This window comes from Strix aluco, chromosome 4, assembly GCF_031877795.1.
Source record: "Strix aluco isolate bStrAlu1 chromosome 4, bStrAlu1.hap1, whole genome shotgun sequence".
NCBI lineage: Eukaryota > Metazoa > Chordata > Aves > Strigiformes > Strigidae > Strix > Strix aluco.
Window position 1 is genome coordinate 115329433 of NC_133934.1, and position 16378 is coordinate 115345810.

At 35.6% G+C, this 16378-nt stretch overlaps 1 protein-coding gene across 8 annotated transcripts in view; it reads right to left on the bottom strand.

Annotated features, from left to right (window-relative positions):
• DICER1 (dicer 1, ribonuclease III) overlaps positions 1-16378 on the bottom strand; it is a 66601-nt gene that overhangs the window by 7700 nt on the left and 42523 nt on the right. For all 8 annotated transcript variants that reach the window (XM_074825025.1, XM_074825026.1, XM_074825031.1 and 5 more), the window contains 10 exons: positions 14473-14652; positions 13395-13608; positions 12860-13013; positions 10496-10678; positions 10070-10175; positions 9794-9969; positions 8727-9510; positions 7100-7255; positions 2682-3564; positions 406-674 (listed from right to left, as the gene is read on the bottom strand). In XM_074825025.1, the coding sequence (XP_074681126.1) occupies positions 406-674; positions 2682-3564; positions 7100-7255; positions 8727-9510; positions 9794-9969; positions 10070-10175; positions 10496-10678; positions 12860-13013; positions 13395-13608; positions 14473-14652 (3105 nt within the window). The remainder of the gene's footprint in view (positions 1-405; positions 675-2681; positions 3565-7099; positions 7256-8726; positions 9511-9793; positions 9970-10069; positions 10176-10495; positions 10679-12859; positions 13014-13394; positions 13609-14472; positions 14653-16378) is intronic.

Here is a 16378-nt window from a genome sequence, read left to right on the forward strand (position 1 = left end):
CTTTCCTGAGTCAGCATTATGTGACTCAGTAACTCTCCATCACAATTTTATGGTATAGTAGTGCTTCCAATCAAGCAGTGAAGCTAAGTGTTTCCCCCCTCCCCCCTCCCCCCATGTTGTTCTAACAACAACACAAAAGCAAAATAGCGACTGAAATAAAGTGTCACAGAAAAATCTGGAGGCAAACTGTTTTCAATTTAATTATTTTCTGAATGTTCTTATTGACTTCATACTTTCTGAAGACTGTATTTTACTTTGCATATTGCATGCTTTATTACTGGAAGCTTGCTTCTTTAGTTGCTGTGTGCATAAAACTAAAACATTACAAAAATGCGCATCACGCTAAGAAATCCAGTGACATCCTTCAAATCAGATACCGAACACATTTCTTCTACTTCCACTAACCTCAGAATCCATTCCTTGCATTTCATTCTTTTCCATTTGAAACTGCACAAAGTCATCAATAACATGAAACAGTTCAGGAGAGACAGCTTTGAAGTACTTGTGGTAGTCATACTTTACAGCTAATGATGCAAAAATGGTATTATTGACTAGAGCAGATCGTAGGTCAGTAAGAACTCCTGGAGAGTGTTGCCGTGGGTCTTCATAAAGGTGCTTGGTTATGAGGTAGTCCAAAATTGCATCTCCCAGGAATTCTAAGCGCTGGTAACAATCTTAAAGCGTTGGAAATAAAAGAATGTATAACACCACAATTAAGTTTAACACACACATTCTTTCCAGGCCTTTCTGGATAAGAGGTTTGGTACACTGCCATGTAAATTCCACAAACTAACCAATGCTCAGAGAAGACAATCTGTTTTTTAAAACAGGTATCTTTGCGTTTAAAGAGATTGTTACTGAATTAGAAAAAAAAAAAATTTAAAAAAATCAGAAAAAGCAGAAGTTATATCTAATAATAAATCCACTTTTGAACCGAATGGTAATTTGTCAGGTCAGCAAAACACTTGTTTATAATCAATTAATGCTTTTACTCCGGATCTTCACATTGTGCTAAGAAACATCAAAAAAGTAAAATCAAGCGATTCCACCAGCACACTGATTTGAAAACAACAATTAAACCTCAAAAAAATTAATATAAGTGTATTAAAAGCAGGGGAAACACACGTTCTGAGATTTTTCATCTAATCTGCACACATTTAGATTTTTCAAAAAGCACTGACAAAGATTCCCATTCAGAATGGGTCTTTTAAACTGGAAACTAAAATTGCCAAGACTTTGCCACTCGGAAAATTGACAGGACATGGGAATGGAAAGCTATGGAGACCTATTTTTAGAATATAAACAAAAGCAAAAAACCCTCTTGAAGGCAAACAGGGATACATGGGTAGAGAAGACAAAATTACTACAAAAGTAACATGAGAGTGAAATGGCTCCTACTAAGTTTCTTTTATAGCAGCTGAACCTAAGATGCCAGATCTCAACTGCTAGCTACTCTAAAAGTTACAGGTAACAGCAATTCACAGTTGTTTGTCCTAATACATAGAAACAGAATCAAAAGTTTCTGCTACCAACAATGTAATTTCATCTAGACACTATGCTTCAAGGTTTCTATTTGCTAGTACATATATAAAAAGAAATCATCTACTATGTTTTGTGAAATATTTGTAAAAAGTAAATATGTATGTGGATAATATTACCTAGAATGAAAAATCAAAGGAGTGTGTTCCAGTGTTTTGTCAGAACTGTTTCTCAATGTCCTAACATTTCAGAATGACTTATTTCTTTAATTAAAGCAGAGACTTCTTACTCCTTGGAATAAGGAACCAATTCACTATGGGGAAAAATTCAGACTGCTGACTGTATAGGAATTTGCCATTCACTTTAAATAGGGTTGGAACTTTACCATGGTTTGGTTTTAATTGTGTATTATCATAGGAAAATATTTAAAGTTTTAGAATGAATACTAAATTAATTAGTATAAGCAAAAGTAATTCAAGATTACAGAAATACAAATTTGTACTGCTGTAAAATCTTCGAGATCATGTACAGAAACATTAAGTAGTTAACCTGAAACTAATATTTAGTCTGATTTAGTCAACTGCTTCAAACTTTGACTTTAAATATTTACTCAATAAAATGCCTAGACTTAAATTAAGCCTTCCAATTCACAACTTCAAAAGGAAGTCTCCATATTTTGCTATCCTACAGACAAGTTAGCTAGCAGAAGTTGTATGCTCTACTTTTAATCTTCAGAAGTACAGTCAAAGGGTATATTCTTGGTACTAAAATATGGGACAAATTTGCTAAATACACTTGCAAAATATGATCGCTACTTCTAGAAGTACGCTGCAACTTTCCAGAGTTCTACAAGAACTTATTTCAGCTAAATGAGGATCTAATGTCAGTCATATACAACTAGCAATACAACATCAGAGATGAAAAATGCTGCTCTTTGCCAAAATTTGGTTAGGCTTCAGTAAATCTTCTATCTGTGTCAAGTCAAAATATGAATAATTATTGAGATACAGCTTTAACAAGTGTCCATCCCCCTCTAATCAAGGGGCAAGATATTATTTTCTAAGATTTTGTATTCAGAAACTATTGATTTCTTAAAGTGTATGTGATGTCTAAAAAAAGACTACATATGGAAACACAACGTATACTGCTTCTCTTGTATTTACAATACGGGAAAAAACCCTAGTTTCTTTAAGACAACTTACCAGTAATGGTATTATAATGGTACGAGGCATGAGTAAATGCCTGAAGAAGATAAGCCTTGTTCTTAAAACTGTAGTTTATTTTCTTCTCAAAGTTTTCAAAACCAGAAATAAGGTGATTTAGGGTTTTTTCAGCATCTGGGTGATCAAACATACACCTTGGTGGAATCTTCAAACAGCCATACTCCAGGTCTTTATACAGGGAAGGCTCTGAATTAGCTACAGAAGCAGAAACAGAGTTTGGTGAAAGGTTTTTCTGCTCACTGTTACAATTCTCTCTGGTAGCACACAAAGTGCCTTCCCAATCAGTCTTTTTAATTACAGGGAGCACCTTCAGCCCCAGTGAACACAGGAAAAGCTGAGCAGCTCTTTCACCACAGCTGGTCAGATAGCAGCCCAACAGGGCTTCCACACAGTCTGCAATGCTTTTGTCAGCAATACACTGCTCTGTATGTAAGTCATATGAGATAGACTGTTTTCCTGCATCAACACCACAGTTTTCTTCTGATGGATTCCAGAAGCCCACTACAAAATCATCCTCTTCAACAGCCTTGCTAGGATCCAGATAGCACATAGCATCCCAAGAGCTGTAGTCAAAATCATCAAAATCTGATGAAAATGGAACATTACCCAGGGATGACTTTTTGGGTGCTTTCCATTCATAGTTTGAATCAGTGGTTGAAAAGTGTGAGAGAGAAATTTTCTTCACAAAAGCCCCTGATCCCATTAACATATTATCAATGAATTTGATATGCTCCTGATCATACTCCAGAAAATCATCTTCAAAGTCTGTTTCTTCCTTGGGTAACCTCCACATTAGGTCTTCATCCTCTTCATCATCATCATAATCATCAAGTTTACCATTAGCCAACAAGTTCTCCTTTGTCTATGAAAGAATGCAGAAAATACAGTACTTTAAGAGGGAAATGAAAAACTTTTATGCCAGAACGGTCAGAAGAGTAGGATTTAAGAAGTGTCTGCTAATAATGAGACTGATTTTTTTTATGTTCCTGACTACACTGTCTGATCAGATGTACAATACAACCTCAATTAGTACTAGCATTCTAAGACTAGAATAATTGTCTTGGAATACAAATCCTTTATTAGTAACATATAATAGCACATGTTCTACATATAACACATGCCGCATTTCATAGGAATTCACGCTTATATTTGAATGTGATGCACATACAATTAACTTTAAATCCACTAAACATTACACTTGCACACCAAAGTAAACAAAACAAAGAATTCTAAACTAACAAATTTAGAGAAGTACAAGAAACAGCTCTAGGTGCATCCTTCTTTCTATCTGCCAAGTAAGGCTATTACAAATATTGAATCAATGAAATTTTGAAGATTCTTTCTACATCCTTCTATGGCAAACACTAAGGGACTTGCAGGGTTTACTATAGTCACAATCACCTCAGTTTCAGGACACACAAATGGAGAAATAACTGTAGACTTCTTTACCCTAATTATTCAATAATAATCACTCAAAGCAGCAAAATATCTATGCTCTCAAACACAGTTAGCTGCAAATTAATCCAGTCTATTTGGCAAATTAGTAGAAAGTAAATTTAGTGAATCAATATAGCCCGTCTAAAAATGGAAAAGCAGAACAAATGGCACACTTCTGTAATACAGGTTTTTGTTGTTTGTTTTTAAACCGAATATTAACATATACATGAAGCAGGATAACAACTCAGTGCAAAGGCAACTAGTATTAATCCTATCCTTTAAACAACTACTTTTTTTAAAAAGTTTTTATTTCAGGCTATACTTACAGCCTTAACGAATTAAAAGGTTAAAATTGTCACCAATTTTCTAATACTTATGTACATACCCACAACAGCAAAACTAATGATGTCTCATGTCTTTTCCCTGCTCATATTGAGCAAATAGTTACGGACTGATGTAAATTATAAATTGAACACAGATATGCCCAAGCTATACATTGCCATGGCCCCAATCCAGGAAAGCACTTAAACATATTAGCTAAATGCACAAGTAGTCTTCCCAACATCAAAAGGACTATTCAGAGGCTCAACCCAGCATCACTGATATCAGCAGGAATTCTGCCACTGAATTTGATAGGCACAAGATCAGATTCAAAGTGCTTTTCTGGATTGGGTCCTGAAAGCCAACACCATTTTGAATCAAGTAAAACAGCCTCTATTTGCCTTCAATCTATGTATGTCATACTGTGGATCTCAGTCACTTTATCTTGCCAATCTGTGAACCACATGCTACCAACTGGGGACCTCTCCCTTTGGGCCAAATACACAACTCCCTAGAGGTGTAGATGGGTGGCAGGTGTAAGGTGCGCTAGGCAGCACCTGAAACCATCTAAGGATAAAACACATCACCATGTTCCTCATCAGGATGGAGCAGGGTTAGTCAGGTTTAGTAATGAAATAAAAAGAAAAAAAAGCAGCTATAGAAATTCATAGTTTAGACATTTTGCCAAAAGAATTTCTTCTGCTGTAATTACCCATCTCACATATACACAGCAGGGGTTTCTGTAACTTTAACTGATCAGAAAGAGATAGCAAAATTTGATTTGAAATAGTTATCTTGGTTACTAGTAGCAGTATAATGCTCAAAATAAGACTAATTTAACCAGTCCCAACTAAAGCTAATACTGATTTTTTTCTTGTTACACACCTGTCATATCTGTCACTGAAATAAAAATACACTCTCTGAATGAGACATGTCTATATGGATGATGCAAAACACATTTTCGTGTCCGTTTTTGCAAAGATTTAACAAATGATAAATTTCATTTTTACAACAATTTCATCCACAGGTTTCTTAAATGAAATTAATTTCAGTTAGCAGGACAGCCACATGAACTACCCTAACATTGTCTGCATATCGCTTTTTGTGTAAAAAAAAATAAAATTCTAAGTGATAAGAATGAACAGTAGGTAAAGGAGCCAGAAAGCGATTCTGATAGTTGATTTTTTTTGTCATTAGACAGCATTTCAAAAATAAATCAACAATGAACCCCAGAAGAAAGAACCTCTTCTTAAAGAATATCTGATTTTGAATAAGTTATGGCCACTTACAACCTGACGATAAATACATGTAAGTGCTTTTTTCACGCTTTTTGGAAATCAGCTATTTGATCAAATGAACAAAGGAAGACCCTTCCCCTTAATAAAGCTTGATAACACAAAAAATACCAACATTTGTCTAGGATGTTTTAGTAGTAATTTGTCATAATGATAAGAGATTTCTAGCAGCCCATGGATGGAGAACGAAATTTACAGCTGAAAGCAAAATATCTCCTTGGCACAAAAAACCCACTTAGTTGCATCACTGCCTGCATTTTGGTCTGAAATTGTGTGTTTTATTTTCAAATAAACAGTGACTAGCAAAGGGGAAGAGGCCACTGAGAAGTTATGAAGAACTGAAAGCTTGTTAAAACCAATGATTAGCTCCTGTCCCAAACGTGCTATCTTATTTTTAGAAGGGTATAGCAGTAAGTCTCTTTGAAAGGAAATCTTGGCACAGTACAGAACCACAATAATCAGGTTGTTTTATTCTGCAATAAACATTTATTTGCACAGTACATCTACCTAACAGTCCTCTCATATGCCCTCTGGTGGTTCTACAACCCGAGTGTGGTCTTCAGATTTGGGAGAAAAGAAAAAAATCCCTCCACCTCCTTCCCCGACCTCCAAACCAGTCTCAAACACTTAAAGATTACGTTACTGACTGCTGTGATCAGTGATATTTCTTATACACGCACTTCTACTCTCGACATACAATGAGTTTAGTCAGAAAAATAATCTGAATCATTCCTCATTAAGATTTGCCATTCTGAAGCTTTTGGTAATAGACAGTGAGGAGGGTGTCTAAACCAGCACTGTATTTTGGATGACAGGTAGCTCTCCATGGTGTAGCTAACAGCTACACCACTGCTAACAGCAACTAATATTGAACATTGTGTCAAGCTAGCTCTAATCTTCATTCTGCCTCAGCCCTGTGAAAAACAGCAACTCCCTTTTCATATATAAGGCTGAACCCATTATGTATTAAAAAAGTCTTCTGCCTATATGTATTACAGCAAAACCAGTAATGATAATTCCATTTAAAATTTCCAACAAAAATTTCAGAAAAACTCCTGAGAGCACTCTAACTACAAGCAAAAAAGCTGTTCTTCTCTGCTTTTCCATTAATATATACACTCATTATTGGATGATGTTCCATAAATTTCCTTACTTCAGGTTCTATTCAGGATCAGTTTTCCTCTCATTTTCCCTAAGTTATAGGGAAGTTTTAGAAAGGAAACAAAGATACAAGTTTACCTTTTTTTGCTGAAAACATAGCAAAATACCCAGGGAGCTGAAGGTTGGGGTCAGAATACAGACACGTGAATAATTATTCCTCAACATAGTTAAATAAAGTCTTACCATTTCATCTTTCTCCCACTTATCAGTGTTGCTCTTGTCCTGGTTTACTATGTATCCAGGAGGAAGCCAGTTCACAGGGGGATCAAAAATCGATACCACCATACGACTAGGCAGTCCTTTCTTTTTTCCAAGGCGATACAAGTTACAGTTGCTGACCTTAAAGAAAAACATTCTGATAAACCTCTGGACATACATTTACATTGAAAGAGGTTAAAATGAAAAAGGAGCAAAACAATTTTACATGTCAAGCCAGATCTTGTACCATTATGCATCTTCTCTAGTTCTCAAAAGGCAGTTCAGCTTTCTTCCTACGGTACAACCAGTTCACAGCAAGGTACAGATTTTTTTAATTTTTGGCTTGGTTTTGGTTTTTGGTTGGTTGGTTGGTTTGGTTTTTTCTAAGGCCAAGCATATTAGGGGTGACAATTTCACTTAAAGAAATCTGATAGATTAAATTCTCTTTGCAAAACAAAATTAATGCTACTTTTAAAACAACAGTAAATATAACCTGTAAAAGTGTCATTAATAATCAACATTCTGACTAGATTTGGAATGAAAAATGACTGCTATATTGGTAGATTGACCCAAATCTTGGCAGCAGAAAGTGTTAAAACAATTCCATATAAGAAAATCTTATTAACTCACAATCCAGATGTTATTTTCTTAGCCTCTAAAATTCTTTTAAATACTTGGAAGGGAAAAAAGCACTGTCACATACACAAACATACTTCCTTTTCAACTATCAACTTCTGATCTTTGTTTCTCATTTTAAACACACTTTCTGTGTTTGTTTTTAAAGTCTTGAAATTTGATTTTGAATATTCAATCACTTCGTTTACTTGAACTGTGCAATTTATTTAGCCCTCCTTATTTTCCATGATTAAACTACCCAATCACTTAATTCTCAGGGTGATGCATCTTATTAGAGGTAGACAATCACATCCTTAGCACTGAATTCAAGTTATCACATTATGTGGGAAAAAAACCCCAAACAAAACAAACTTTCACATGATTGATTATTCCAGAATTTAAAAACAGCAGCAGTAGAACTGACGACTCTGCTCCCTACTGTTTACATTTACTTTAAAATACTTTCAAAAGTTTTGAAGCAACAGTTCTGTAAGAATCTTTGTTGTTTCATTTTTAGTGTTCCTGTAAGGTCATGCTAAAAGTTTTCAAGGAAAGTAACTTATTGAGGAAAAAAAGGAAAAAATCAAATAAAGCTACTACCTAAGGCTCTGTGCTGCTAACTCAATCCTTCATTCAAGCACTTCTGTTAAAAGAGTTTCTACTCGATACAGCTCTAGTGATCAGTCCAACAAAGGTTTTTATGAACCCAAAATTCTTAGTTCTATTCAGTCCTGTCCTTTCTTAGGCTGGTATTCAGCTGGTTTAGATTTCAAAATGAACTGCAGAAAACAGTTTCAATCACAGTTATGGCAACATTAATCCTGTAGTCCCGTATTCTTATTCCTAATACACATGCTACCCAATGCATAATCAGTAAAGCTGTGGAATTATATCAACCTGTTGCCATTCAATCTTCTAGAAAAAAAAATTTTTGTATATATATATGGCTTGTTACAGTATGCCTTTTACATAGTATCATTGGATTGTTAGTACTTACTTTTTTGCTTCTCATATATGACAGCCGTCCCTCATGAGCATCAGGGTAAGTGCAAAACAAGTATGTAGTGATGGCATGCTTTAAAAATGAATCACCAAGCATTTCTAGCCGCTCCAGATTAAATCCATCACTAGCATTTGAAAGAGTCAAAGCTTGAAGAATGAGACCAGGATTAGGACCAAGAGTTTTTGAGGAGTACCCACTGGAAGGGTTGTTTCCAGAATCTGCTCTGTCTTTTGAAAGATTAATAGCTTTTGAAGTACTGGTGGTCACTGCCATTTTGGGGCATCCATCTGAGGTAGATCTGTTAGCATTTCCATCAAGGTATTTATTACTCAGTAGAGTACATTCATTGCTGGGCTTGGGCTGGTTCTCACTGTTGTATAAATTCTGAATGGGATATGAGGTAGTTGGTTGTACAGGTATTTCCTGCCTGCAGTAATTCAGCTGATTTCCTTGGCAAAAGTCTCTGTTAACTAAATCACAATTGCCATTGGCAAGATTTTTATTATAAGAAACACCATTAATTGCTGCAAGTTCTGCCGAGACATCAATTTGGAGTTTACTGGGTGACTCATTGAGCAGTGTTCTGTAACTCACAGACATTTGGTCATGGTTTTCTGCAGAAGAGGTTCTATTAGCACCTTGATGTGCAGCATTTTCAGGGACTACAATTGTGCTGTGCTTACAGTAATTTTCGTTCTCTACTAAAGAGGAGTTAGGAATAGAGATGAAGGATTTGCTGTCAATAGACTTTTTCCATCCGAAGTCCAAGTTAGGATATCTGTAAAGATACATGCTGATTTTGTTAACAAAAAATATTATCACAAGGCAACTCTACATGCACATACACATTTGAAAAAAAGTCATGTTCTTCTGAAAAGAACAATGACTGCAGCATCTAACTTCACCATTCACAAGTCTTTTAAAACTATGTTTCACTGAAAACTGACCAGTTAAACAAAGGGTATCAGTTTTCAATTCATGCACTAATGACTAAGTTTCCACCTTGTTTTCCAGTGAAGTCAGATATCATATTGAAAAATACATATTTAAAAAATACATGCCTGAAATCTGCAGGAAGTGATTTAACCCCTACACCAGCATCAGTGGCTGTTTGAGCTCTTAGTTCCTCTGCTGTCAAAAGGCAGTGCAGGCGGTAAAGTATGCTGGGGAGGCAAACTGCTTTTCTCCACAATGATGCTGGAATAGGATGTATAGCACAGAGCTCTGGAACCAGTATCTGGGGAGAGGAGTGGGGAAGAAAAGAATTTTACCTGGAAGGCCAGTCGCCAGATCACTTTTAAGAGAGGGGCAACTTCAATTAGATACTTCTATTTTACCTGCTTATTCTGCAGACTTTCCCACTTTGCTTTCCTCTTCTCAGCACTGCTTAGCGGAAGTGCTTTCCCCTTCTGATTCAAATGGCGAGGAGTCAAAAGATTAAGTCTAAAAACCATGTGAAAATACTTTAACGTAAGTATGTAATTAATGAATAGAACTTACTAGTCTAAACTTTCTGAAGCGATGACCTATTCTTAGTACTCAACCTTAATGCATTGTGAAGTGACACTTCTGGAAAAAAACAGACTCAACTTACAGTTGTTATAAATTAAGTTCCCCTCAAGAAAAAAAAAAATCAGTTAATTATTTTGGAAAACACAAGCCCTCATCTTTATCTCATAATTTTTTTTTTTAAAAAACAGAAAGACAAAATGCACTTTAATTGTCAAACTGCAAACATTGGACACAAATATGACTGTTGTTACCTTGAAGATGTGTGGTCCACATCCAGCAGTGGCTGGTTGAGATTGGTAAGGTCAAGATTATACTTTGTTTTATAATACTCAGCAAAAGTTTCATATTCAGGGGAAGGGAATTTACTGAGTGGAGTAAGATCAGTGTACACATCAGCTACATAGAATCGATGAGGCTGATCAAAATTTCGATACCTAAAAAATAACAAATATTTTGGCATATGTTATAGCATTAGAGTAAAGCTTGTGCGAAATTCTTCGTGTTCTAATGTGATCAGGTGATAAACTGCTAAATAGCTCCCTTGAGTTTTTGGCTGGTGAGTTTTTTGTTGCAGAAACCATTTGTTTAGTTAACTCAAATATTAAATGAGAAGTGTGCTATAACATAAGGAAGAATAAAGTCAACCTATAATATATGTAATGCCCTCTACAGAAACATTTAAATTAAATGCAGGATTATGTCTTCACTATCTAATATAAAATCAAGCTCTGGACAACAATCTCCAAGATTAATGCTGCAAATGATAATTTCTTAATTCCAAATATCTAAGAACTAAACTTGACAATTCGGCTTTTTAATGTCTAGTCTCCTATGTGCTACAACCAGTAGAAATGGAATTCTACTGTACACAAAGATTGTACTACCTCACGTCTAAACCGGCATTTTAACCAAATCCTCCTCCAAATGAAGTTAAAATACAAAACCCCAAATATGTAGTAAGGTAAATTCACAAGCCTTCCAAGGACAATGCAGTTCTTGTAATACAGACAAAATATTAGAAAAATAAAGCCAGAATGCTACCAACAGCTTTATTGTGGCTACTGATGCTCATTGGATACTATGGTGATAAACATGCACAGGAAAATAATAATAATAATGAAATCAACATTCAATATTTAGCTTTGTATATTAGCTTATTTTGTACTTTGATCTGCTGCATCTATCATTTTAAGCTTCTATTCAAATATCTAAATCGACATCTCTAAAATTAACATGCTATTAATGAGTCTTTTCAGCTTTCTTCCAAAGCCAAAAATCAAGAAAATCATATTCCCAGGCTGTCAGAACTTCTTCACTGAAGAACATGCTAGTTAAAGGAGCTTTCAGGAAATCCTTTTTTCTTATCTTATTCACAATCATGCCTATTCTGAAAAATTAAATCAGAACTGTACCAATACACAGTTACTGTATTATGCTTCCCCTGAGGAGCTTACAACCAAGTAGGATAGAGAAAGACAAGTATGTATTTCCACCATTTTTCTGTTGACTAAAAACAGAAGTACCTGACATTCTGAGATTTCTTAGTGTATAAAACAAGGTCAAAAATTTTTTTGGTTTCTCCCAAGCCTGAACATTATCAGATGACAACTAATAATTCTCATAAAAGAGATGTATTCAGCCACCTATCCCAGCCCCACCGCAGTCAGAAGAAAAGAGAGGGAAGGGGGAATAATAATACTGGTTTAGTCACTGTGGCCAGATCTTCAGACAGGTGAAATACCAGAACTCCACTGAAGTCCAGCAACTGTGCTAATCTGCACCACCTGTGAGCTGCTTCTACAGTGTAAACCAATCACATGAAGTTATGCTTATACACAGTGATGGTCCGTCACCATGTTTTAACACTAGCAGTTTTACCACAGTATTCATCAGCACTGGTAGGAAGACATTTAAAGAAAAAGTCTACCACAGATAAGGCCAAAACAAAATACTAATATTTATCTTCCATATATATTCTGCAATTACCATTGTTTACAATATACCAGGTACAAGCACAAGCCAGTCAGTCCATTTTCTTTTTTCACATCATACCAAACATGACATAGGAAATAACTAAGTCTCCACAAAACCTACCAATTCCAGAGAACCTTTGCATATCTAGTACATAAAATGATGTAAAATTCTCCTCTAAATACCACTCAGTAGAAAGACTTTTTTAACTGGTCTTTTTCACTTGTTAATTTTTCCATCTACCAACAGCATACCTTCCTTTAGCAGGCCTTTGGTGTGAATAAGCATCAACCAGAGAACAGGACTCCCACTCAGTCTTCCAAATTAAAATTGGTTTCAGCGAGCCAGTTCTTTATGAAGTTGACACATTTTATCAGAATACTATGTAAGTCTTGTGGTCAACTCTACTATTCCTAATAAAAGGTAATGAGTCTTGGGAGGTCTAAACACTTAAATCCTACTACATAAGATTAACTGTTGACTAAAAAAATACCTTTAAATTATTTGAGACACCACCAGATATCTTCAGATTAATAGCATACGTTTCTTACAGACAATTCTGTTGCAGTTAGTAACATCCCCTTATTAGAAGTGTTCGTATAAGTACAGTGGGCACATACCTAAAGTATGTGTACAGTACTCACCGTGGAATGATAACTGCATCCTGGTAATCTTCTAACTTGAAAATAAAAGGCATTTCTTTTGTATATTGTGTACTGGGAATGCCTGTACGCGCCTCAGATTTCTCAATGTCTTCCATAAACTTAAAGTCAATGTCCAAAGTGCTGGAGTCATCAACTTAAAAAGGAAAATGCATAACTCAGTTATTCAGGGGAGAGTTTTCCAGGCTGAATTTTTCTTGGGAGTTGTAAATTACAAAATTTTTTGCTTATTCTATACACAGACTTGATTATTTAAAAAAAATTTCAAAGGACACATATATATGATTTTAGACTCTTATGGCATCAGCTGAAACCTACTATAAATCAACTCACATCACCACGTTAGAACTAATTTGAAATTGTGAAGAAGTAATAAAAATATAACTGACAAACTTTCATACTACCACATGTGATATTATTACTACAGCTAACACTTGAAATTTAACATAAACATTAACAAACACGTTGCTAAAGGAATTCAAGACAAATATTTAAAAAACAAGAGCTCTGTTCTTACCAACATTAAGAGGTAGAACACAATAGGCTGAATCAGCTTCTGTGGGTTTGAACTCTAGTGCAGGTTTCTCAAGACGAAGAATATGTGAAAAAATGTACTGATGGAGTCGTGTTATCAGCTCAAGCATTTGCAGAGACAGAGTAAAACCAGATTTCTTAAGCTCAATAGATATCGTAACCTCTCCAGAGCGAGTATACACAGGAAAGTGGGGAATCTAAGTAAGAAAAAAACCCAAAAGAAATCAAGTGAGAAAATCCAGAGTAGGATGTCTCTACAGAGTACCGATTAATTCAGATACTGAGGTAGTGCTTGCCTGACCCCACAGCAAACCGAATCAGAATTTTTACCTTTGATGACCTTCAACTATAGATGAGATTTTGAAGGCTTAAAGAATGACTGGTTTTGTTTTGGTTTTTGTTGGGGCGTTTTTGGTTTTTTTCTTTTTTTTTTTAATAGTTCTCCTTGTGTTTTACAGCTCTTCTCTTTATATCAGATCAAGTGAAAATGGAAGTCTTTTCCATTATGGAGGAACAAATGTGAAAACCAGCAATAGTCCTGAAAGGTTTTCTTCTGTGGACAATGAAAATATAATTTGAAGAAATCTTCCTCAGCTGAGTCTCATCCACAGAAAATGCCTTTCTATTAAAAATTTTCAAAGCAAGAAGTGCTAATTTCAATTAATATGGCCTAGTTTTTCTGTTGCTGCAGATCAGAGTGCTGAGAGGACTCGTAACCATAGCTTTCATATAGATAAGGTAGCGCTGCAGGCCATCTCTGTAGCTGATACACCACTCCTATCATACCTCATACAAAAAAGGAAGAGCGTTTTGAACTTGCCACTGAAAAATAATAAAATTGTAAAACAAAAGTTTGGCAAAAATAGAACAGAGTGTTCCATCACTAAAGACACAAAATGAAGTGGTGACTGGACTGGATGGATAATTATTGCTTATTTCTGGAGGCTACTTGATACAAGCAGCATTTATGGTTATTTCCAAGTCTTCAGTCTGGGGGTGGAGAATAAGGGAAAATGACAGGTTGTAAGGCATGCAGAATAAGAAAAGAAGTGAGATTCTACCTGAGGTATAGGTTTGGCTGTCAATATGCCAAAGCATCTTGTTGTATCTTCAGGAGGATATAGCTTTCGTCTCCTGAAGTTGAGCTCATCAGGTAGAGGAGTCGTTAACACCATTCCTATTACATACAGGTAACATGGCTGTTCAGGTTTGGGATAACTATCCCTCAAACATTCTGGAATCTAAAAATCAAAAAAAGAAAAAAAACATTAACATGATAAAAATCAGCAAAATTCACCTAAATATTATTCTTTCAACAAGGTTTCACACGTTTATTTGGAAAGTTATTGCTAAAAACAAGGAATCAAAAAAAAAAATCTGGACTTAAGTAACATTTTCTTTCTGAACCAAAAACGTTTGGTCAGCAGTCTGGCCTGGCAGCCATGAGATCTGCCCAAACACTTACATTAAGGGAGCACAACGCTCCCAGATCTTCTTGTTTGCCAAGAGGCAATTTCCATTACATCCCTAAACTTCCTCTGTATCCACGCTGTGTTATAAATGCAAGACTAACTGTAGAACACAGACAGCACTTCACCATAAATACAACTGAAGTTTTGATGCCAATTTCCGTATTTAGCCAGTAACTGTGGAGCACGCTTTATGGCCAAGGTCTTTGGACCTTAACAGTAGAAGGGAAAAAGAAAAAAAAAAAGGAAAGAAAAAATGTGCATGCAGACGAAAAAAATCCCAGTAATTCAAGTTTCATGTAAGGTTGGCTGAACTTACAGCTTCATTAACACGGACTCTTTTCCCAAGCAGAACTGTTTAAGTATCAAAAATTTTTTTTTATATACTTGGGACAAACACACAGAACAAAATTCAATACAATGACCCTTTGCCCAGGCACTACACTATAGAAGTTTTCTAATAACAATTCTAGCCTGCAGATGCAAATATTCACAACAGCCACAAGACTTTTAACTCTGCTGCTCATATCTGTCATAGACCTTAAGAAACCATGCTTTCTATTTGGTAGGAGTTCATTACTTTGTAGGTCTCAAAAATCATCCTCCTGTTTATTGAAAACTAAATTGCAACATATGTAGTCCTGGATTGTAAAATTACACTGTAGCAAAACTATGGCCTTGGCTTAATGGAAAATTACTTATAAGTTTAATAGCTATATTAAGCCCAAGAGGATCCTGTAGACCTTCAACATTTGCCAAAGCTTCTTTTCCAGATGTGAAAAGTTGGTACAAAAGCAAGGGAAAGTATTCTTGGATTCTGCATTAAAAAAACAACTGAGAAAGAATGATGCATCATTTGACAAATCAACTCTTCTGAATGAAAGATACCATAATTGTGCATTTTACGAGTCATCCCTATTCCAACAATCACTAGTGAGGTAAGAGAACTAAGAAAGGTGCTTGTAACAAGAAGCACCAAGAAACACTGTGCAAAGATTCAAACTATTTATGAAGTCTTGCAAGAAAAAAGTTCTCATCTGTTGTTCCCTCTGTAATATACTCTGTGATGCCATGGCATCCTTTCCTAAGCTCTCCTAATAACCAATTATTTCAAACTGGGGCATTTGGAGGATGCCAAGAATGGAATTACTTAAGAGCTATCACCATAACTGACGCTGCACATGAACGTACAACACAGCACTGTAGCATACTACAGTAGGCATATATGCTGACATTCCTACATGTGATCAAAGGCTATGGGCTTCTCTGTGAAATGCAAAGGTTATCAGAAGCTGCTATGCAATCTACTGAATGAGTTACCTGTCCTAGTCAAAGGACCTTAAGACAGAACCTATAAAAACTGCAGGAGAAGGAAGATTCTGGAATAGTTGCAAAATAATCTGACAAAGCTTCTTTTCTCCATTTTCTATTACTTTTAAAGTATTTGACATTCCCCCATAAATACTAAGTACAATTCTACAAAATGATGTGGCTGAAA